Below are 23,841 nucleotides of genomic sequence, written 5' to 3' on the forward strand. Positions count from 1 at the left end.
TGGCCCCTCGTGGACGTGGGCCAGAATAATTTTCTCAAAAAGCTTGCCCAGGATCAAGGTAAGACTAACTAGGCTATAGTTTCCCAGGTCCCCCTTCCTCCCCTTTTTGAAGACGGGAACCACACTGGCCCTCTTCCAGTCTTCTGGCACCACACCAGAGCACCATGAGTGCTCGTAAAGCCGTGTCAGGGGTGCTGCAATGACCTCAGCTAATTCCCTCAGCATTCTGGGGTGGAGATCATCCGAACCAGCTGATTTGAATACATCCAGTCCCTCCAGAAGTTCCCTGACTAGATCCTCACTAACCCTTGGCCTCGGTGTGCCTCCCCTGGGGCCTGAGGGGGGTTCAGCGGGGGTAGGGGGTGTCTGTTCCGGTTCCTGCTTAGGAAAATGGAGGCAAAGAAATCGTTAAATATGTTGGCTTTGTCATCTAGTGTGACGACCAGATTTCCTAACGTGTCCTGCAGGGGTCCCACGTTACCTGGAACCTTCTTTTTACCCCCTATGTATTTAAAAAAGGACTTCTTGTTGCCCTTGGTCCGGGAAGCTAGCCCCAGTTCCATGTCTGCCTTGGCCTTCCTGACTGCCCCCCTGCATTCCCGAGCAGGGGTGTTAAGGTTGTGCGCACTGAATGCAGAGCACCTGTCCAGGGTGGGACAGAGACCCTTGGTCTGATCCCTCCTTAGGCAAAGCTCCCTTTGGTGTCCAAGGGCCTGATTCACTTAGGCTTCCGACCTTGTGTAGTCACCCGCATCTATAGCAAAGATAAAGCATTACTGGAATTTGCAGTGTTTCGAGCAAGGCCACACAGAATGAAGCCAAAAAAATGTTTTGTCCGACTAAGGGCTGCAGGAGAAGTTTCTGAATCTCTTAGTCTCAGCTCTGGGCTTAGTAGTCTGTGGAAATCAGAGCTTTGAAATGCTCTGAGCCAAACTCAGATAGGGCTGCACGTGTAGATGCAGTATCAAAAGAAAACTAGCAAAGTTATAAACAGCAGTCTAAGTTAAGCCTGGGGTATAAGTGGGTTGGATCACTGATTTGGGACTTAGTAGATATTCAAGGTAAGGGTAACTCAAAGAGGGGGGAGAAAAGAAGTGTATTAAAACCCACATCTAATAGGATGATGTAAAAATCCTTTTGAGGAGGACTTTGAAGGAGCAGAGAATGATAGCTTTACAGATCAGTTTAGGGATGATGGTCCTTGCATAATAGGCAGCATGATGGAAAATATGAAAGTGCGTGTAGGAGAAATATGGACCTTGAAGGATGCCATCTGTGCCAGAGTAAAAGGAACAGTGTATGGAGGTGAGGTGTGAAGAAATAAAAGCAGCTAGATAAGTTGAGGTGGGGCACAACAGAGTTAAGGGGGGGATTTGTAAGTGAGAACAAAAAATTGAATTTCATGTAGAAGACAAAAGCAAGCATGTATGTGAATTTTAAGGACTGAAGGAAGGGCTAGCAAGCTGATGTTAGCAGCTGTAATTTGAAATGGGTATATATGCCAGGGAGTGCAGAATGCTTTGGTTATATACTAACTGAAAATTTAAATTAGAAAAGAATAACACAAAGGAAAATGTGAATTTTCTTGTAACTCATTTCTTCTGTTTACTAAGGCCAAGGATGAAATCCTGGTCACCAAGAAGCCCATGCCAAAACCTCTCTTGACCTTGGGTGAGAATTTTATCCTAAGGTTTTTAAAGGCAACTTGTGATTTTTCAGTGCCGGTAAACCAAAGGCAACTTGAAGTGCCCTAAAGGGGGTCAGCTTCTCTGCAAATGGGTGATCAGCAGTTTCTGACTATAAGATCCCTGTGAGCCCCCAAAATTGAAGCACCTAAAATCACTAGTCACTTTTGAGATTTCTGACCTATACAGGTGAGCACAGTGGGCTTGGTCCTTTACCAGTAAAGGACCTCCTAAAATCAATGGAAGTTTGGACTTGAACCCTCAAATTTCAATCCTGGATCACTCACTGCAGTTGCTTCTCACAGGTTTGGCTCTGCAGGTGAAAAATTCAGGCAAAATGCCGTGTCACACAAATGGATTTCAGCATTTATCATATAACAGGATAAAATGGGTCCACAACTGATCTTAGCTGCAGCTGGCATTGCAGTTGATTTGCTTGATATTCTTTTGCACTGACCAATTATTTTCTTCAATTATTTTGCTTAGAAGAGCCCTGAACTTTAAAAAGACAAAAACTATGACTTCACACAGTATTTAAGATGTGGGTGTACCATGGGTTTGTATAATTGCATGATGATGTTCTCTGCTCTGTTTTCTATTCCCAGCTTAATGATGCCCAGCATTCTTTTGGCTTTTTTGGTTGCTGCTTGCATGTTGAGCCAACATTTTTAGAGAACTGTCTACAGTGACTAAGGTCTCTTTCCTCAGTTGTAACAGCTAATTCAGAACTGAGCATTGCTCATGCATAGTTGAGTCTATTTTTCCCCATGTGCATTACCTTGCACTTGTCAGCGTTGAAGTTCATCTGCCATTTTTTTTCTCACTCAGCTTGGTGAGATTTTTTCTGCAGCTCCTCTCAGCTTGGGACTTGACTGCTTGGAATAATTTGGTATTATCTGCAAAGTCTGAGGTTTCACTGAGCACTCCCATTTCTAGGTCATTGATAAAAATGCTAAACAGAATTGGGCCCAGCACAAATCCCTGTGGGACCCTGCTTTTGATTTGCCTCTATCCTGAGAAGTGACCATTTAGCCCTATCCTTTGTTTCCTATCTTGTAACCAGCTTTCAATCCACGAATGAATGTTTCCTCCAATCCTGTAGCAACACAGTTTTTCTAACAGCCGTTGGTGAGGGACCAGGTTGAAAGCTTTTTGAAAGTCCAAATACAGTATGTCAGCTGAATTCCCTTTGTCCACATGCTTGTTAACACGGTCAAACAACTCCAGCAGTTTGGTGAAGCAGGATTTCTCTTTACAAAAATAACACCGACTCCTCCCCAGCAGATCATTTTTGTCCTTGTGACGGTTGATGTTATTTTTTATTATAGATTGCACCAACTAGCCAGGGATGGAATTGAGACTCATTGGGTGCGTCTACACAAGATGCTACAGTGCAGTAGCACTGGGAATAAACTGTGCAGCAATTTTACTGCACACTAATGCCGGTAATACACATAAGGAAGTATTAAATGACTGCGCAGTAACAACTGCACAGTCCGCTGGACGTGTAGGCCAGCCACTGGTCTGTAGCTCCTAGGGTCACCTCTGGAGCCCGTTTTGAAGACTGGTGTTATGCTGGCAACCTGCCAGTTATCTGGCACAGAGTCTGTTTGTAAAGATAGGTTACATAGTGTTGCCAGCAGTTTTGCAATTTCACCTCTGCGTTTCTTCAGAACTTTTGGGTGAATGACATGGGGTCCTGGTGACTTACTAGTGTTTATGGGTTTGTTCTGAAACGTTGTGTGTTGTCACTTCAGTGTGGTCCAACTCTTCAGACTCATCTACTAGACAGGATTGACCTGGCATGGGAATTTCCCCAGTATCTTCTGCAGTAAATGCCATTGCAAAGATTTTGTTTATGATTGAGTTCACCTTTTACACCATGTTCATTTAATGTTCCCAAAGATTGTCAGCTGACTTCCTGCTTCTGGTGTATTTAACAAGTTTTTATTATTAATTTTAGCATCTTTTTTTAGACTCGTCTCCAGTTCTTTTTTGCCTGTCTTATTTTGCTTTTACATTTGACCTGCCAAAGTTTGTGAGCTTTCCTAATTTTCCTCATCTGGGCATTTTTTGAAGGATGCCTTTTTGCCTTGAATGGCCTTCTTAACTCTGCTATTAAACCATGTAGGGGTTTTATTGCCTTTTTGATTTGTAGTATACATGTTTCCTGAGCCTGTAATACAGTACTTTTAAACAGCTTCCGAATTGCCTGTAGGTTTCTTTTTTGACTTTCTAACTCATTTCCTCACTTTCGCGTAATTTCCATTCCCAAAGTATCTGTTGTCATGGTGGACATTTCTGGCTTCCTCCTTCCTCCTTGAGTGTTGAACGTGCTTGTGTTATGGTCACTATTACAGAATAGCTTCCCAGCTCATTTCTTCAGCCAGGTCCTATGTGTTGCTCAGTATTAGGTTTAGAATTGCTTCTCCTTTTGTGAGCTCCAAGATGAGTTGTTTTAGAAAGCAGTCCTTTATCACATCCAGAAATCCCATCCCTCTCCCTGATGAGGTGTTTACCCAGTCTATGTGAGAATAGTTGAAATCTCCCATTTATTACTTGTCCTATTTTAGCATCTTCTTTAATATCCTTGAGGATATCATAATCCTCTTCACCTTCCTGATCAAGTGGTCAGTAGAATAAGTCTACTTTTATATTATTTTTATTCAAGTATGGAATTTCTACCCACAGAGACTCTATGGTAGTTTACCTTTCACATATGATTTTTATGCTGTTCTTTCCTGTGCTTTCCTTAACAAAGAGTGCCCTTCCTCTACCTTCATGTCCTACTCTGTTATTCCTATATAGGTTGCAACCAGTGTCCCATTGAGTATCACCTTTCACCAAGTCTCTGAGATGCCTACTATGTCAAAGTCACCATTTAATACCAGACATTCAAGTTTACCCATGTTATTTTTTAAGCTTTTGGCATTTATATAGCTGCACTTATAAATTTTGTCCTTGCTTACCTGCCTGTTACTGTATTTGATTGGAATTCTAGATATTCTGACTTATCCTTACTATTGTACACAGTTATTCTGTATCTTCAATAATACATAGCTGGTTGGATCATTGTGCTGAACAAGCAGTTAGCTGTGGCTCAGTGCCTTGGGAGGAGGTCTCAAGTGGGTTCTCCAGGAGTCTCTCTTGGGTCTGGTATTGTTTAATATCTTCATTAATGATTTAGATAGGGGGACTGAGTGCATGTTTAGCCAATTTGTAGATGGAACGAAGTTGGATGGAGCTGCAGACACACTGGAGGGCAGGGCTCAGATGCAGAATGGCTTAGATAGCCTGAACAAATGGTCTGCAGTCATTCAGATGACGTTCAGAAAGGACTAGTGCAAAGTCCTGAACTTGGGTCAGAATAATTACTTAAATACAGGCTGGAGAATGACTGACAAGGCTACAGAGAAAGACGAGGAGGTTACAGTAGACATACACTGCATATGGGTCAACAATGTCCCCCTTTGCAAAAAACCCAATAGTATACTGGGCTGTATTAATGGAAGCATCGACTGCAAATCAAAGGAAGTGTTTTTCCCACTCTATTCAGCATGGATGAAGCCTCACCTGGAGTACCATGTCTGGTTTGGGGCCCCACTCTTCAAGAAGGATGTCAGCATATTGTAAAGTGTCCAGCAGAGTGTGATGAAAATGATTAGAGGCCTGGGAGACAAGACATATGAGGAAAGGCTGAAAGAACTAGGGTTGTTTAATCCGGCACAGAGAACATTGAGAGTTTGGTAACAGTTTTCAAATACCTGAAGGGTGATTACAAAGAAGGCAGAGATGGCCTTTTCTCTGTGTCTGTAGGGGATAGAACTAGGAACAAAGGCATGGGTGACTGGTGCCTCCTGAGTTGGGGGAGGCATATGCCCTCCCAGTGGCCAATCAGTGACTGTGGGGGGGGCATCTTGCCAACTGGGGGTGGGGTTCCACCCATGGCCCATGTCAAAGTACAAGCTGTGCTCCCAGAAGTGCCAGCAGCCTACCTAGAAGTGCGTCTCCTGGTGCCCCCACTCCCCGACCAGCACTCATGGGGAGGCACCAGCACTCCTGCCTGCCCTCGCTGCCTGTCGCCTAAGTAGGGAGCGCTGGCTGTCAGGGGGTGCACCAGCCCTCTGAGGGGGTGCACATGCACCCCCGTGCACCCCCACGTGTCACCACAGAACAAAGGTGTTAAGCTTCAGCAGAGGAGATTTAGGTTGGAGATAAGGAGGAACTTTCTGAGTACAAGGGTGGTTAAGCATTGGAACAGGCTACTAGAACCCTTGCAAAACCTCACTCCTATGAATTTTCCAAGCACAGGGTAGACAGACACTTGGCTGGGATGGTTGTTAGGGATGATCCTGCCATGAGCAGAGGGCTGGACCTTAGGGCTGCTTGCAGGCGTGAAAAAACACCCCCATGCACTTTACTTTAAACTTAGTATGTTCCTGCACTCAGCCCAGCACATGCCCAGAAGAGGCAGCACATTAGTTCAACCCAGCTTGGCAGTGTCTGTGTAGATCAGGCACTTTAATAGGGCTTTTTTGGCACTTCTAGTAGTTGATTAAATCAGCTATTAGATAAAAGCACCAAAAAGCCCCGCTGAAGCGCCCAATATATGCAGACACTGCAGAGAGGTTGAACTTACGTGCTGTTACTTATGGTAAAGTACATTTTTTCCCCCACATCTGGAAGCAGCCTGATGACCTTGTGAGAGTTCTTCCAGCCCTACTTTCCCAGGATCCTGTGCCACAAGGGGCTACAAAAAGAGGGACTAAGAGTGAATTGTAAATTTGAGATGTCTGTCTGTATACATAGAGTTTAATGCAGTGAAGAAAATATTTCCTCCAGAGCTGAGAATAGCGGTGGAAATTGCTTAGCACAAAGTATTCCAAGATGATGTGTTGAATTGCCTGTGAGCAATAAACAAGTCAAAACAACTTGAGACATCATTTGTCTCGCTGACAAAGATCACTGTTTTAAATGGTCAGAAAAGACCAGTATAACTTTTCCTAATACAATTTAAAATCTGTTTTTATATCTAGTTCCTGGGTTGACCGGGGTCCTTTTGGTGCTAGTTTTATTCCTAATGTTTACAGCTTCTACATATGCTATCAGGTAAGAATGTTTTTAAATATTATGCTGAACAATATCATCTGAGCAATTGCTTTTTCACAGTGATCGAATGGAATGTTGAGCATTTGTAATAAGCATTCAAATAAGTGGTTAAAAAGTATCAAATTCCTTGTTTCCTATGGTGGTGAATTCTAAGTGCATTCAGTAATTCAGAATTCAGGTGCATTTAGTAAAATCTGGGTAATTTGTCACACCAAGGGGACTCGTAATGATAACTAGCTCTCCATTAGTGACTAATTATGAATAGTTTCCAGCTTTTTGTGAGCTGTGTTTTTCACGGCACATTGCAAGACAGTAAAGAATGATTTTTGCCATATAATGAAGAAAAAGTATTAAAAGTTTAAAAAGTGCCAGTTGTACTCATTCCGGTGTGTTATATGAGAATGATGGTGATACAGATAAATGCTTAATGTAGATTTTTAATTACAAAAATTCAGCGTGCTTGCTATGTAAGAATGATGGAATTAAATAATCAATCAAAGAGTTTTGTTTTGCATTGTTAGATGAACTCTTTACCAAAGTAGAAGGTAATTCTGCAACAGGGAATTGGAATATAGTTGACTGTCTATGTCTTGTTAAGCCAAGAAAAATGCACCAACTAGTAAGACTAGCATGTAAGTTATCCCAGTACCTCATTAACCAGATTTCACTGTCCTAATTTTTGGAATAAATATTTCTAATGTAAATTTTCATAGCACTGATTTCTCTGGTCAGTTTGAAATTTAGGTGGTTTCACAATATGTGTTGTTTTATTCTCCCCCGTTGCAGTGTAAAACATAGGAAATTGAGTAAGTACATGGGAGAAGTAATGAAGTTAATCACATACAAAGTTCTGTCAAATGTAAAAATTTAGTAAAGTGAAAAAGAAAAAAGAGGATAATACTTTTCTTGAACTCGTGGATGTTACCTGTAAGAACAAGTTGATACAATATTCAGACAAATCTCTTTTAAGTAGGCTCTATCCCTTTAACAATATAATAAAAATTTAGTGTAAATATTTAATTAAATACATTGATCTTTTGTATTAACTTTTGCTGCATATTAATATTATTAATGGAAATGATGTGGGGTGAAGGGGATAGAGAATGAGAGTCCTCTTTCAGTTCAGATTCCCTGGTTAGGGACAGAAATTACACATAAACCAGTATAAGTGTTTGGAAACTATTTCAAATCTGTAACACAGCAGAAGTTCAGTGCACATAAACTGCTTTCAAAATGGCTGAAACCAGTTTAAGATAAACCTGGGTGGATGTAATATCAGACAGACTTAACTAATTTAGGTTAAATGGGTTTATTGAAGTTCTGTCCCAGATCCCCTCCACATTCAAGTTAACTCACAATTGCACAGCATCTTAGGGTGCTTAGTACCTCCCTCACAACCTGCCCCCTCCCCTTTGCAGGGTGCATGGACTAGTCTTGGCCCAAGCTGGTCTGCTCCAGCCGAGCGGGGATGCGAGCTGTAGCACCTCCCTGTTTTCTGGCCCGAGCCACTGCAGGCATGTGGATGCATTTCTGGAATCAAAAGTGAATGTTTGTTCACTTGCTTATCGGTCCAATCTATGCAGCTTAGACTAAACTGCGAAGATTGAATCAATTCAGCCTCAAGCTTTCTGATTGTCTGTACTTAGCCCCTGTTGGGAGCATTGCGGGCTTGATCTGGCTGTTTTCAGGCCCTGGTCTGGGACTGTGCTTGAACATGTACAACGGTAAAACAACAGGATGTTCGGTGCCCAGCAGGATCAAGCTCCAGGTCCGTAGCCTTCATAGCCTCAGACCTGATAATGTAAATGCTTATTATAGTCCTTCCAATATAAGGCATGCTTTTTAATACAGAACATTTCTTTAAAAATAGCTTGAAAAATGTTTATATGCCGTTTGTCTTTATGTTGATTGGTTTTATTTTCATTAAATTGGGAATCAGAAATTTTGGGTGTGTGTTAAATTGAAGGGTGTCTTGTATTTGAAGGAATCCATTAATAATTTGTACAGCATCGGTCACATAGCAGAGATAATGAAATGGAGATTGCTTGTGTAATGTGCTAATGTATGTGGTCCTCTGTTTGCAGGGTTTTGATTATATCAGGATCTTAAGGACATGGCTAGATCTAATGGAGGAGGGTAGTCCTATTGATGCCAGTCAGGTATCTGTTTAAAGACCTGGCAGAAATAGTGCCCTTAACTAGGTATTACTATTATTAGACCCTGATTCAGGAAATCATTTAAACATGTACTTAATCACTTTTCCTGACACAGATGCTTTTCTTGAATTAGGACCTTAGCATGTAGTTGGGAGCTAAAGTGCTGAATTGCAATAGGATTATACTGTACCATCACTTGTTTCAAGATGAAATCTCAGACATAATTGTGCAGAATGTTAGCTGGGTGAAAGGCTTTGCTTTCAAAGTATAGCTCATTTCATAAATGAGGGGAAAAACCTACCTGGTCACTTAGTATTGTTGCAGCTCTGCAAGGTTTTGCCAAAAGCAAAATCTATTTTCTCCAGTATAGGGCCAGTATCATTTAGAAAATAACAGTAGTGCTTTTAAATAAAAGATGGAAAACTTTGGAAAAAAATGGAAGTTGCAGACATGTTCTTGGAAATCAAGAGTACTTTTAAATTTCCTCACAATCATTTAATGAGCCAGGCAGCCAACAACCTGTCTTTCCAAGACAGGAGGCCATGTGCTAGTTACTGCCCATGTTTTTATTGTGGTCTCTTGCCTCCAGTCTCTCTGCCCTAGTTCATGAAGAGCTCATCCATCTCCTCCTCCTTTCCCGCTAGCTAGTGTCAACTCTGCCTGAGTATATCATGTCAGAACAGGATTGAACCACTATTTTTTTTCTTTTCTAGGACTTCAAACTATGATATTTTTTGGTATACCCACAACCTTTTCTTTGTCTTCTATTTGCTGCTGATAATACATGTTTCTGGGTAAGTAACCAAATAAAACCACCTTTTCTTTAAGCACAGCCAAGCGGGCACTGCTTACAAGGATCTTAGGGTGGGCAGTGGAAAGGACTGCCATGTTGATGTCTTTATTGTGATCAGTCGTTCAAATGAAGCTTATGTTGTGGTTGGAGCATTGCGTGGTAGAACAAATGAGAACCAAATAGGGTTTTCAGGATTTTCACAAGTAAAAGCTGAACCTAAGCCCAGTCTCCATCCATTGGTAACTAAAATCTTGTCTAATTCAGTCCCTGCATTTGGCCTTTGGGAGTGTGAAGTAAGGTTGTTCTCCCTTCCTTTGTCTCTACTTCTTGTCTGCAGTTCTACTTATTGTTGAGAGAGACTAATCTTCAAGGCTATGGTCAACAGTTATTTTTCTCTCATCAGCCATTTTAAACATGAATTGTACAGGTGCGGAAGACCGCACATGGTGCAAGGTTGTAGAGTGTCTCACCAGTATAACTCTTTTGCCAGATTCTTTGCTGATACTCACGGGCACAACACCCCTACAAGTCAGAGCAGCTGCACCCATTTTTATCATAGATAAGGCCTATGTCTGAGACCAAAATTGGGTATAGGGAGGGAGAAGTGTACTTCAGCAAGGGTCATTTTCACATTCCAGCAAGTATCTATGAATCTGGGAGTGCAGGGATGTCTGTGTAAATACTGGGGATGTCTACACATGCCCTCAACTGCGCACTTTTACTCCACAGTCATTTAGTACCTGCTTTAGCAAGTACTGATCACTTACTTGTTATTCTTATGTCAGTCTAGTAAGATCCAAAAGTTATTCATAATTCAGTTATTCATAATTCAGTCATTTAGTACTTGCTTTAGCAGTAACAGCCATCATTGTGCAGTCCTGGAGGTGCATGGGTCATTTCCGACCCTACTGCACCACAGCAATGAGCCATGATGCCAATGCTACGGCGCAGCAGCTTTTTGCTATGGTGCAGTAGCATCAGCATCATGGCTTGTGCCTGCCGTCTCATGTTGATGTGCCCACTGTGTTATACTGTCTGATGCTGAATTATGAGTAGCTACTGGATCTTACTAGACTGTTGTAAGAATAACAGGTAAGTGTTTCAATAGAGCACTCAATCAAATGAAATAAAAAAAGAGTTCAGAGCAATGAAAGGTCCTGTCATTCTTAACAGCTTCTGTATTTTTTGCTAGAACATGTTCCATTTTGTTAAGGCTCTTGCCCAACATCTCCCTTTGCCATATGAAAGATCTAACAGGAGAAATCGGCAAGCCAAGGTTACGTTTTGTACTGAATGTAAGGTGGCCAGTCCCCTTGGCAGAGCTCTCCTGTTGCAGACTAAATGGGGGAACTGGTGACAATTACTATGAGTGAAAGTAATTGAAAAAGACAAACCCTAAGGAAATGAGTTTCCTTGTGTTTTATCAGTTATAGTAGCAAGGTGTTCCTTGTGTGATGTGTAGGCTCAATATTTTGAAAGATACTTATATTTTTAATTTATGGTTATTATTATTGCTAGTACCGTCATTGCACCTTTGAGACCTCATCATAGGCCAGGCCAAAAAACCCCAAAGTTTACAGTCTGAATGTATGTAAGACAGGAGGCAGCAGATGGAAACAGCCCAGCAGCAGGGCTTGCCACCTTTTCCATGTTCTTAGTAAAAAGCTGAATTTCATTTAAAAAACATGTGGGCAGATTTTAGCTGATACCTAAAGTGACTGCTTCCATTCTGCTCTTGTTGAAGTCTTGTGGGAGCTTTGCCATTTAGTTGCAGGGACCAGTCCTTGTTCTCATTGTACTTTGTAAAGAGAAGGGATTTGCTCTGATATTTTTACCCACGATGGCCAACTTCTTTTCAGGTCATGTTGTAGTTTTGTTAACCATCCAAGTACCATTATGGGTTTGAGTGTGAGATTTGGATGACACGGGTGGCAGTGGTACGGGAGGGTGAACTTCCAGGGATCATGTTCCTTTCTTGTCTCCCCATATTTGAGTACCTCTGTTTAACGATTGCACCTAAGGTAGTGGCAGCTGGAGAAAGGCCATCAGCCAGACTTCAAAGGACCTGAGTTGCAAGGTATCTAGGGAGAGGTTTCTGGGATTTGTGGGTAAATGGCTGCTTACAGAGACCAAGTTTCTTTCCACCAGTGGAATGATGGGGAAGATTGTGGTGACTCAGTATTTTGTGCTCATCTACATTAGTTTGTCTGTTGTTAAGCCAACAATAGAATAAAGTCAGTAGCAAACACAAACTGGATGCTTCCAGGGCAAATGTAAGGATTACCAAAACATTTGGAGCCAGTTCCTCAGCTCCAGTAAATTGTTCCAGAGAAGTCAAAGGAGCTATTTTGATTTATACCATCTGAGTATTAAACCCTTGTCCCTGCTATCTCTAGACAAAGGCTTATATGACTTCTGAAGGGTGAACAAGTCTGACGATTTTGTCTACACATTGGTCTTGATCAGAACCAGGAACATGAAAGAAAAACCATCCGAGGTTAGCAGGAAAAGGAGGAGAGGATAATCATCATAGACACAAAATTAAATCAGTTGTCATTACAGTTGTTGGCTTGAGTGGGGCTAAATACTAATTAATAAGGATTAAACTCATGCAGTGATTTTTTTTTTGGCATGGGACATTCATGACAGATGCCTTATTGTTGAATAGTGCTGGCAATATGAAGTTTTGTTTTTTGTAAACACTGAAATATTTTATTTTAATGGCTGATGTAAGATGAAAACTATTTCTGAAATGGTTGTAAAAATTTTGAAAAGTTAAAAATCAGATAATTGTCAATACAAATCAGTAATTTCAACTTTTTCTTTACAAAAACTTCTGGTTTTTTAAAAAAAAATCCATCTTTTGATAAACACTTACATTTTGCCCAGATTTAACATTAAGTTATTTACTGTGAGGATCTTCTTTTATTATGTGTTTCTCCAGAGTTTAGAAGAATAGAGTTATAATATTTTGAGGTATTAGTTGTTACTATAAAAAAATAATAATGATAATAACCTGTATAAATAGGCATATCTTCAGCGATTTCTGGTCTGGTGAGGATGATGAAATAAAATACTAAATAAATATTGAGAACAAGATAGAAAAATATTAGTTTTCTGTGCTTCCTGTGGATTCACATTAAAATAATAGAAGTTAATGGTTAGACAAGGGAAATTTGATCTTTTTTAGGAAGATACATTCCATTTCATAGATTCATAGATTCATAGATGCTAGGGTCGGAAGGGACCTCAATAGATCATCGAGTCCGACCCCCTGCATAAGCAGGAAAGAGTGCTGGGCCTACATTACCCCAGCTAGATACACATCCAACCTTCTCTTGAATACCCCCAGGGTAGGGGAGAGCACCACCTCCCTAGGGAGCCCGTTCCAGACCTTGGCCACTCGAACTGTGAAGAAGTTCCTCCTAATATCCAATCTAAATCTGCTCTCCTCCAGCTTGTGGCCATTATTTCTTGTAACCCCCGGGGGCGCCTTGGTGAATAAATACTCACCAATTCCCTTCTGTGCCCCCCTGACGAACTTATAGGCAGCCACCAGGTCGCCTCTCAACCTTCTCTTGCGGAGGCTGAAAAGGTCCAGTTTCTCTAATCTCTCCTCATAGGGCTTGGCCTGCAGGCCCTTAACCATACGAGTGGCCCTTCTTTCCTTGCAGATCTTCTCTTAGTATATCTGCTATCTTTCCAGTTTTTTGCTAATTTTATTTAATGAAAAAATGGGACTTCCACCTTTAGGAGTCTATTTCATAACTAAGTATATTGTGCTGTCAGGAAAGAGTAATACTGAATAAATGGAAGATTTGGAAATTAATGATATAAGATTGTGGTTCAGTTTAAAACTTTTGAATTCATAGCATATCACTGAAGATGCCAAGATGGAAATGGCACTTTCTAACTAGGTCCAGTAGTTTTTGATTAATCAGTAATACATAAATATTATTTAATTTGTAGATATCCCAAATTGGATAAATTGGACCATTGACAATGTCATAAAATTATCTTCTTTTGATCCTGAAATCTTAATGAGTAGCCAAATGGTGTTCTTTGGGTTTTCCACCTTTTATTTTGTTAGTATGTGTCTAGTTACAATTTCTACCATGAGCCTATTATGAGTGAGCAGATTGCTTTTTATTAAATAGCAGATTCATTCATGAATTGCGAGGTGAAGTGGAACCACAAGAGGCCTGTGCATGACAGCTTGCAGTGAATTATTTTCAAATTTTAATTTTAAAATTAAATTTTAAATTCTTGTCCTGGTTCTCCCTGTGACACTTGGCATCTGCTTTGTTTGATTAAGTCAAGGATGCTTAGATCCCATTCCATATATAGGTTTACCCCATCACTATGATGTTTGACACAGGAAAGAGCCATCATTTGGCCGTCAACTCTTTGATGGTTGTCAATCCTTGTGCTCTGGTCTGTCTACTTAAACGGCTTCTATTTGTATAGTATCTGAGCTGCTTATAGTGATTGATGTATTTATTACAAGGTATTGTGAGAGAGTGCAATGCTCTTATCACCATTTTACAGATGGGGAACTGAGGCAGACTAAGATCCAAAGCTTCATAAGTAATTTAGGCACCTGATTGCCATGGAAGTCAATGGGGGAATTAGGTGCTTCAGTTTCTTTGAGATGTCTAAATTCACCCTGAGTCAATTGAATTATGGTCTATCAAGTCTTAAAACTTCTCTGCTATCCCTTAGACCATTGTTTTTCAACCTTTTTTGTATCAGGATCCATTTGTAAACATCGAAGGCCAGTCTGGACCCAATAAAGAGTTTAAATAGAAAACAGCCCTCCACTCCTGCTGGTGCTCCTCACCCCTGACCCTCTGCTCCTCCACGCCGGATACCTAGCCCCCACAGTGTGTGAGACAGGGGTTGAGTGTGTGGGGCAGGTGCAAGAAATAGCGGATGGGGCAGGGGTTGCATCGGAGGAGGGGAGCCATGCTGCTCTCACCTTCTCTTGCTTCCAGTTGTTTGTGCATCCACCAGGCTGCAGCTCTACTCTGCCAACATGGCCCGGCTGCTGCCTGTAACAGGGGGCCTTCCTGGGGCTGGTCTGCCATTGGCCCACCCACCTGTTTCTGGGCCCGCTGCCTGCCTCACTCATCTGCCATGCTTTGTCGTTTCTTAATTGGTTCTAATGAGGCGGGAGGCTGCGCATTCTTGCCCCAATGCCAGGGGGCGCTATCTGTGGCTCTGTTCCTCCCCTACACCGCAGCCCAAGCCTCGCAGATGGCATTCAGGTGACACAGTGCTTCTGGCCTAAGCTTAGCCCTCATTGTCAGGTCTCAGACACATGCATTCATACTGCCCTCCTCTCACTAGGGCCTCTCACTCTCCACCCCCTCTCACAGGGTCTCTTTCATGCATTGACAACTTATACCACCTTGCTCCCTCTTGTAGTGGGCCCCTTCGGCCTTAGGTTTTATCTAGTGCACACCTTGGGTGGCAGATGTACTGTCTTTGGGGCCTCTCCCGTGACCCTCACTGGGGTAGTGGCCAGCCAATCACTTGACTGGGGCCAAGCTTGCCCTGCCCCTCCCAGGGCAACTCTATACAAACTCACACACACACACAGCCCTTTGGTTTCCCCTTCACTGGGGCTTCACATCCCTACCCCTTCACTTACTGGGGCTCCATATCTTCCACCCCCTTACTGGGGCTATGGGGCTTCCCTCCCCAGTGGAGGCTTAGGTGGCTGTAGCCATGGCTGGCCCCAATTTCTACCCACAGTGAAGTGGGGGCTAGGGATTATTGATGTGCCCCAACCTGCCTTCCACTGGGGTGGTAACTGGTCTGGTATTTTCCTGGAGGCTCCTGTGCTACTGGGAGACCCACCAGGCCACCCACTCCTGGCAGGGTTAAGTTTTAGGTCATGCCCAGGACCAAGAGCCTCCTGCTCCTACCTATAGATCCTCTCATACAGCAGCTCAGCCAGGCAGTGTTTCTGCCTGGCCTACCAGCAGCAATCTGCTCTGTTTATGTAGTGTCTCAAAATGGTGCCCAACAGTGCCCTGCCACACTGCTACTGCTTCCCTCAAGCCACAGCTGTACCCTGGAGAGGAGGTGAGGTGGCAGGCACTGTTGCGTGTGCCCCCTTCCCTCTTGACACATCATATGTGCCCCCCTTTTCCTCTGCTGCATCACCTTATAGATTTACCTGCAGGGAGCTGCAGGAGTTACGTGGCTGCCATGTGCAATGTTCGTGTGGGCATGCGCAAATGCACCTGGTGCCCCCTTCCTGACTGCCTTCTTCTTGCTCCCACCAGCCCCAAGCAGCCCCTTGAAGGCTGGAACTCTGCCAACCTGCAAGGGGAAACCTGTAGTTTCCCACAATTTTCTCTTTTAAAGGAAAATCCATTTTTAAAGTGTGTTGATCCATTTTTAAAAGTTTGTTTGCAACCCTTTCATATATTCTTGTGTCCCACTTTTGGGTCATGGCCCATGGGTTGAGCAACACTGCCTTAGATCATGCTGGCAATGTGCCTTGGAGAGCAGTTTAGGTGGGGACTCTGGAACAGCTGGCGGGGCTGGTGTGGGTAGAGCTTTGGTTACTTGTTTGAAGGGGGGAGCTGAGAGCATCCATTGCAACATTGCCCCCCCCCCAGCACTCAGGAGGCATAATGCAATAAACTGACACATCTCACCAAAGATTGCAACACAGGCAGCGTACCTCCTTTCCTCCCTGACAAAACTGTGCCTCTTAGAAGAAATTACGTGGCCCTTTCTGTTTCTAGCATTCCAGTTTGTGAATTTGTTATAATTGTCATAATTTGAACCCAGAATTTTTGAGAGGTAAAGAGGGCTCCAGATAAACGAGGAGTTTCATTATTAGCTGAATCGATTCATTTTCCCAATGGTTCGTGCACATTTTGAAAGGTTTTACTGATCATTTAGGGGTTTTTTTTCTTTCTAATTTCTAGCTGTGGCTTCAGAAGCGTGTGCCTTCATTTTAATAGAAATGCAATTCTATTGTAATAAACAAAGTCAGGTCCTAAAGAATAATTTGTAATTTGGATCTCTGACTTTGATGGAAGAAGTTTATATTCTCTTCTGAAAGGAAGGTATTCAAAAGCATGATATTTCTCATGTACAGGACCGCCATGTAAAAACATGAGAAAGATTGAGTGATGGGAGCTTTTGCTGCAGTTTATAACTTGGCAGTATTCTTTGGCTGCTGTTGTTAAAGATTGTCTTGTAAAGGGGGCTTGTGTGATGCAGGGAGTAGGACTGAAAATAGCCTTGATCTGATTGAATTGGAAATGAAGAGGAATTAAATAATTACAAGGCTCCCACAATTTCTCCTACCCTCAAGCTATATCAAGCTTTAGGCTGTTCAATGGGGAAGTGCCAAGTGAGCTGGAAAACTTAAATCTTCCTTCCAGTGACAAAAGGATCTATTGTTGAAAAGCTTCAGTCTTAAGTCAAACTCCTGGAAGTAAAACTAAATAAAAATGCTTGTGTAAGATCAGCCTTGATATTGCTTATAAAGTCTTCTGCAATTTAAAGAGAAAAAAAATTGTTAAATTTGATCACTGCTGTAGTGTCTTTTCTCTTTTCTTGCAGAGGAGTGCTGAAGTACCAGATTAACATACAGCAACACCCTCCTGGATGCTTTAACCCCAACAAAACACTCCAAGAGACTATTCCAGAGCCAAAAGTTTTTGAAGAGTCTTTTCCTGAGTATGCTACTCAGCCTTTCCCAGAAGGTTTAGCGGAGAGAGCCTCATTCGTACAAATGAAGTTTGAGAGAATTTGTACCGAGGAACCCAAGTTCCAGTCACACTTCCCAGAGGTCTGTATGATCCGACATTTCAGGTATTACAAGCAATGCCAAGACTTTCAGTCAGCTATAACCACTAATTGTTGCTTTTCCAGACCAGATGGTTTAATAATGGAAAATATTATTAAAAGCTTTTCAGACATTTGTAGTTTGGTGGGGAAAAAACAGTCTGTGTTGAAACCTTGGACCACACTCTAGCATGGTGTGCAGCATACATGGAAAAATTACAGGAGCTGAGAAATTAACTGAAAAACTTCATTTTTGCCATGTCTCCAGGCATCTGCTGGCACTGTTAGACATGTTGCTCCCAATTGTCATACAGAATTTTAGCACAGGTTTATTAATTATTTACTGATATAGATTTGTAGGAGCTTTTTTACAAGCATTTTGAGACTTCAGCTTAGTTGAAATAATTAAACTCCATTTTATTCTTTTAAGACATGCCTTAAAGACATAAGCAGAGAGACAGGAATCTTTTTATGCATCTTACATGCAATTGTTCTTGATTTCGTCGTGTCAGCAACTGGGATTCATTCCCTTAGACACCATGCAAAGCTTAACAATGGAGGGTGTCATAGACCAGGGGTTAGTAACTTTCAGCTCAGTGCCTGGATTTGGCCCGTGAAACAATTGCATCTGGCCCACAGAGCTGGGGCTTCAGTGGTTTCTGGTACAGTGAGATCTTTGCTCATGTAGGGCTGCACCATTGCTGAGTGGCAGGGAGCTTACCTATCCTGCACACAGCTATGTGGCAGAGAGAGGCAGTGGTGCCCAGGTCCTCGGATCTGTCTTGGATCATACTGGCCCACCATGGGGAAATGCTGCTGACTGCTGTTATAGACTGAGACCATTATCTTGCAACAAACTCCTTGTATGTGGGGTCCTATTTGAAATCAAAGGGGTCATGTGTGTTCAAGGTTTCACTTGCACAGAGTTCTGTGCTGGATCAGGGCATAATTGGTGGCAAAATGTAATGAGGAGATGCAACAGACAATAGGAAAATATTGTAAGGGATTAAAAACAGTTCATAGTGGCCATCTGCCTAGGCTTTGTTAGCTGGCAAGTCCTGTAGGTCTTACATGGGTTTGAAGGAGAAGAAGATTGGGTGTTACATGTAAGGAAGGAAACATCCCTTCAGCGCAGGTCACCTGTCTACAGTCTATAAGCAGATGTACAAGCAACTGAGAGTGCCATTGTTGGCTGAATTGTAAAACTGATATGGTACCTGCCAAACTGAATAAGTGGGGATATGGACTTATGAAGAATCTTACTGCATTCACCTTCAAGCTTGAATTTGCTCTAGCAGAGAACAGCAACCAGAGGTTGGATGCAAAGAGAGAAGTGGTGTGGTCAGAAGGATGGTCTGGGAAAGGCGATTTTAGCGGCAGTGGTGTGATGGGACCTGACGGCTAGAAGACAGTAAGAAAAGATGGAGTCTAAGAATGTGCTAGAAGAAGCAGTGGCATTGAGAAACATCTTACAGTGATCACATCTTCAGTATTTTAACAGAGTATTTAATCCCATATGATAGTCACTGCCTTGATTTTGCAGGCCAAGGATAGCCTTTAGGCTAATAAAAACATTCGCCACAGAAGTCAGGTGGTAAAGTGATTCATTGGGGCCATGTGCCTGAGAGGGTGTATGCTTGGTTAATTTATTCAGGTTTTTCAATTGCTGAGTTGATCATAGAATCACGGACGAGTAGGCTTGGAAGGGACCTTGGAACAAACGCCCTGTTCAGCACAGAATCATCCCTGACTAAACCACTCCAGTCAAGTGTGTGTCTAACCTAGAGTTTAGCCAGCCCAGGCCAGAGTTTGTGACCTGACCCTGGCAATGGGCTGGAAGTATTTTCACTCCCTTCCCCGCCCCTGCTTGCACTCACTGCTCTACTATGTCTGCATGTCCCTCACTGCAGATTCCCAGCCTCTCTCTCCACTGACATAGCAGAGCAGCAGGTCCTGCAGTACAGGGGACCACTGTGAAGGGCATGGGAGGCACAGTGCAGCTCTATGTCGCCAGGGCTGGGCCAGGGCTGCGCTTGGGGTGGGCAGCAGCGGCACTGGGAAGGGGGCTAGGGGAAATTTTGGGGTGTCTGGAGCCCACCCGGTAGCCACCCTCCCAGTGCTGCTGTTGCCCATCCTGCCCTACCTCCACTTGCCCCAAGCGCAGCCCCGGCCCAGGTCCCCCATTGGAAAGTGGCCAGTGCAGCCTCTGGCCCCGAGTCTGCAGCTGACAGCCTGCCCTTGCCCTGTGCACAAATCCAGGGAGCTCATGCCCCCCATGACTCCTCTGGGGGTGCACACAGTGGTGGGGAGCTTCCCCCCCTCCCTGCCCCCCTGCACCTCCTGGACAAGCCACCAGAGCTCTGTCCTGCACCTGGCCACACCCTACCCTGACTGGGCAGCACCTGCCCCTGCCTGTGCCTCAGCCTCACTCCCCCCTTCACTATGGGTGCCTCAGTCACACCCCCATACCCCTTTCACCCCACAGACATACCAGCTGTCCAAGCTGACCAGTTGTATTCCTGGCCGTGTACATGCTGTGGCTATATGCATGCACTTGGCATTTATCAGTGACATTATCAGCTACACTGGCCATAAAAAGCTAATTGCTGATAATGTCAATATTCCTTTTATTCGTTCCGATCCAATATGCCACAGATATGTCAGTACACCTCTAATTTCCACAGCCTTATATAGTAGGACCTTTGTTTGAGTCCTGATGTAATGATTGTTGAACACACAAAGATTCAATCTTCCGAAGACAGAGCTGACATATTGGATCCTTTACTGGATCTCCTCATTGATGTTGGCCTTCTTTGAGAGAAAGCTGTCAAGGTATGTAGAGTGTTCAACATTTTCCAGCTCCTGTCTGTCAAAATGAGGCTCTTTGTGTGTGTATGGGGGGGGTGGGGGTTGATTGATCCAGGGCAGCTAATGAAATACCTTTGTTTTTCCAATGCTAAGGGTCAATCCCAGGCACTGGTATGCTTGAGAGAAGCAGTGAAGGCAGGGGCGGGGAAAATATGGCCCGTGGGCTGGATGCGGTCCATGAGGTCATTCTGTCCGGCCCACGGGGCCCTTAAAATTCTTTTTAAATTAAAATTTATCTATGCTTGGTTCCTGTAAAAAAAATGAATGACTGGAACAAGGGGCAGTAGGACCCAGGGGGATCCTCAGTGGCCTCCTGCAACAGCAGGGCTCACCTGGCCCCGCCCCCCTAGCCAGAAGCCCCAGCAGGTAAGGGGTGGGGGGAAGGGGAGGGAAGGAGGTGGTGTGGAGCACTGGGAAAAGTGGCACCTTACCTGTCCCATAGCCAGTGCTCCCTGCTGCAGCCACTCTCAGCCCGCACGGGTCTGTCCTGAGTATGCACAGGCAGCCCCACATGGGCTGTGAGCAGCTGCAGTTTGGGGTGCTGGCCATGGGGCAGGCGAGGGGCCGCTTTTCCCCTGCACTCAGCACCTGTGCTGGCTCCAGACTTACCCACTGGGGCTGCGCCATGGAGCCAACAGCTACAGCCCCTGCTTGATGCGCTGGACAGCATTTGTTGCTGCTGCCTGCCAAGAGCTCGTGCCACGGTAGGCTGTGGTGAGGCTGCCACCACCGCCTCTGTGCTGCCCAGTGCATGAGCTCCGGGTGGGCAGCAACAGCAAACACTGCCTGGCGCAGCAAACAGGGGGAGCCACAGCTGCTGCTGCCACAGCACAGCCTCAGTGGGCAAACCCGGAGCTGGCGCGTGGCTCAGGCTGGCAGCGGGGGTGGGTTACAAGCTGGTGCTGAGTGTGGGGGAAAAGCAGCCCCTCGCCCACCCTGTGGCTGGCACCCTGCACTGCAGCCACTCGCAGCCCATCTGGTCTGCCTGTGCCTGCTCAGGACAGCCCTGTGCAGGCTGCGAGCAGCTGCAGCAGGAAGCAGTGGCCGCAGGGCAGGCGAGGGGCTGCTTTTCCTCATGCTTTACACCAGCTCCTTCCCTGCCAGCCAGCAGGGGGTCAGGGCTGTAGCGTGGAGCTGGGGGGCACTGGGAGTGAGTGGGCACGGGAGCACAGTGCCTGCACCGGTGTCCCAGGGCCAGCGCCAGCAGGGCCCAGAGCAGGGCAGCAGGGGTAGAGGGTGCCAGCTGGCAGGGACTCTGTGGAGCCAGGCCAGCTCCCCCCTCTCCCTGCTGGTGCAGCCCAGCTCAGCTCTACAGACCTCTGCCACCCTGCACCCCACTCTGGGCCCCACCAGTGGTGGCCCCAAGACATTTGGACATTGGTCCCAAGGTAGTGACCAGGGGGTGGGGTACCTGTCACAGGCCGGGGCTACCCATGTGGCCCTCGACAGCTTGCCAAAACTGCATAAGCAGCTCTCCGCCCAAAATAATTGCCTGCTTCTGAGTTAAGGGCTGTTTGTAGGTCCTCATCAGTATGTGGACTGACAGCACAATCATTGACATACTTAAGTTCCACAACCAGGCTGAGGTAACTTTAGTTTTGGCATGGGGGCGGTAGCGATTGAACAGTTTCCTTTCCATCCTGTACTCAATGCCATTGCCATGTGGCAGATGGTTACAGATGAGCATCTTGACCGCAACAAAGATAGAAAAAAGAATTAGTGTGATCACGCAGCCCTGCTTGACGCTGGTTCTCATGGCAAAGGACTCTGTAGCAGAGCCACTGCATAGGATCGAGGCAGTCATGTGGTCATGGAGGAGTCTTAGGATAGTGAGAAATTTTTCTGGTCTGCCAAACTGATAAGATGTTCCATAAAGCCTCACAGCTTAAAGGCTTTGGTTAAATTGAGTAAAGGTCATAAAACAGTGTGTGGAACTTGTTAGTCATTCCCCCACCAGCGCTGAAGACCTCAACTTGAGTGCTGTCAGAGCCAGATGCTTTGTTGTTTTTCATCTGTCTTATTGCCTGGTGGACTTCCACAGAGGTCGGTGGACTGGCAAGTGTTGCCTTACTGGATGCTGCAGGATGGTTTCATCAGTCGATTCTCAGTTCAGGAGGTTTTGGTGGTGCTCCTTCCAGTGGTTTTGGAAGGACTTGTCTTTGAGGAGTGTACTGCTGGCTTCAGATGGGGTGAGTCTAGAAGGGCTTGGTCTGTACATAGATAGCCTTGAGTGCGCTGAAGAAGGTCTGCGTGTCATGATTGTCAGCTAATAGTTAGGTATCCAGGTTTTACAGTCTTTTCTCATATGCCTGATGAACGGTGTTTGTACCCGAAAGCTTGCAATTAAATAATTTTTTTTGCAAAATTTAGTTGGTCTAATCAAAGATATCATCTCTACCTTGAGTCCTCATTGCTTTCAACAAATAGCTGGATTCCTTTCACCTTCTCTTTCCACTATTTGTTTTTGATTTATTGAATCTTCCTCTAAGCTTTTCTCTTCCTATTGAAAAGGACTTTGATCTCAGCATTGTTTTTGTCAAACCGGTTCTGATGGCGTTGGGTAATAAAGCCGATTGATTCTGTGCAAACTTCATGAGTGGACTCCTTTAGAGCTTGCCAGTCTTCCTCAATACAGCTGTTATCATGTTCAGTCCTAAGATTGGAGAGTTTCTTGCTGAGGTATGTTTGGAGGGTTTCACGATACTTAGGAGTTTGAAGGCATTTGATGTTGTACTGTCTTTGGACTGATTTGGGTTGCTTTCAAAATTTCATCATATCCTAATTGACATGACTTATCTCACTAAGTGATGATCAGTCCAGCAGTCATCAGCTTCTCTCATAGCATGTGTGATATGAACATCATTTAGATTGTGTGCTCTTTCAAGGAAGTAGTCAAGGAAGTGCCATTGTTTTGAGCAGGGGTGATGCCATGTTGTGTTGTTTCTTCATGTTGTCTGAAAATCTTGTTAGTAACAACCAGGGACCATCTACTTGAGCAGCACAGCAGTACTTGAGCAGCTGTGGACCCTTTTGCATAAGTTGATGATGCAAGATGCTCTGGCCATGAAATTAAATCCAGGACAGTGTTGTACACTTTGTGTATTTGGCATTTTTGGGACTGTAACACATCCAGTGCTGTCACCAAGCATCCACATATCTCTGTGACGTACTTCAGGTCAGAGTGCAGGTCTTTTACTGCTAACAGGCTGGATAGTTCCCGCAGAACAGATGTATCCCTATATTCCATTCATTCCTGCTCCACAAACCCATGGTAGATCTGGTAGTATTGTGCATGGTACTTTACACAATTGAACCATGTATTCCACCTCTTCACAACTGATTCATAGAATCATAGAATCATAGAATCATAGAAGTCGGGTCGGAAGGGACCTTGTAGGTCTTTGAGTCCAACCCC

The 23,841-nt window shown here is 44.2% G+C and overlaps 1 protein-coding gene across 6 annotated transcripts in view; it reads left to right on the forward strand.

The window, feature by feature from the left end:
- NOX4 (NADPH oxidase 4) overlaps window positions 1-23,841 on the forward strand; it is a 196,371-nt gene that overhangs the window by 39,491 nt on the left and 133,039 nt on the right. For all 6 annotated transcript variants that reach the window (XM_019530364.1, XM_019530362.1, XM_019530363.1 and 3 more), the window contains 3 exons: window positions 6,722-6,794; window positions 9,664-9,744; window positions 17,334-17,562. In XM_019530364.1, the coding sequence (XP_019385909.1) occupies window positions 6,722-6,794; window positions 9,664-9,744; window positions 17,334-17,562 (383 nt within the window). The remainder of the gene's footprint in view (window positions 1-6,721; window positions 6,795-9,663; window positions 9,745-17,333; window positions 17,563-23,841) is intronic.

Source organism: Crocodylus porosus, unplaced genomic scaffold, assembly GCF_001723895.1.
Source record: "Crocodylus porosus isolate Cpor-Errol unplaced genomic scaffold, CroPor_comp1, whole genome shotgun sequence".
Lineage (NCBI taxonomy): Eukaryota > Metazoa > Chordata > Crocodylia > Crocodylidae > Crocodylus > Crocodylus porosus.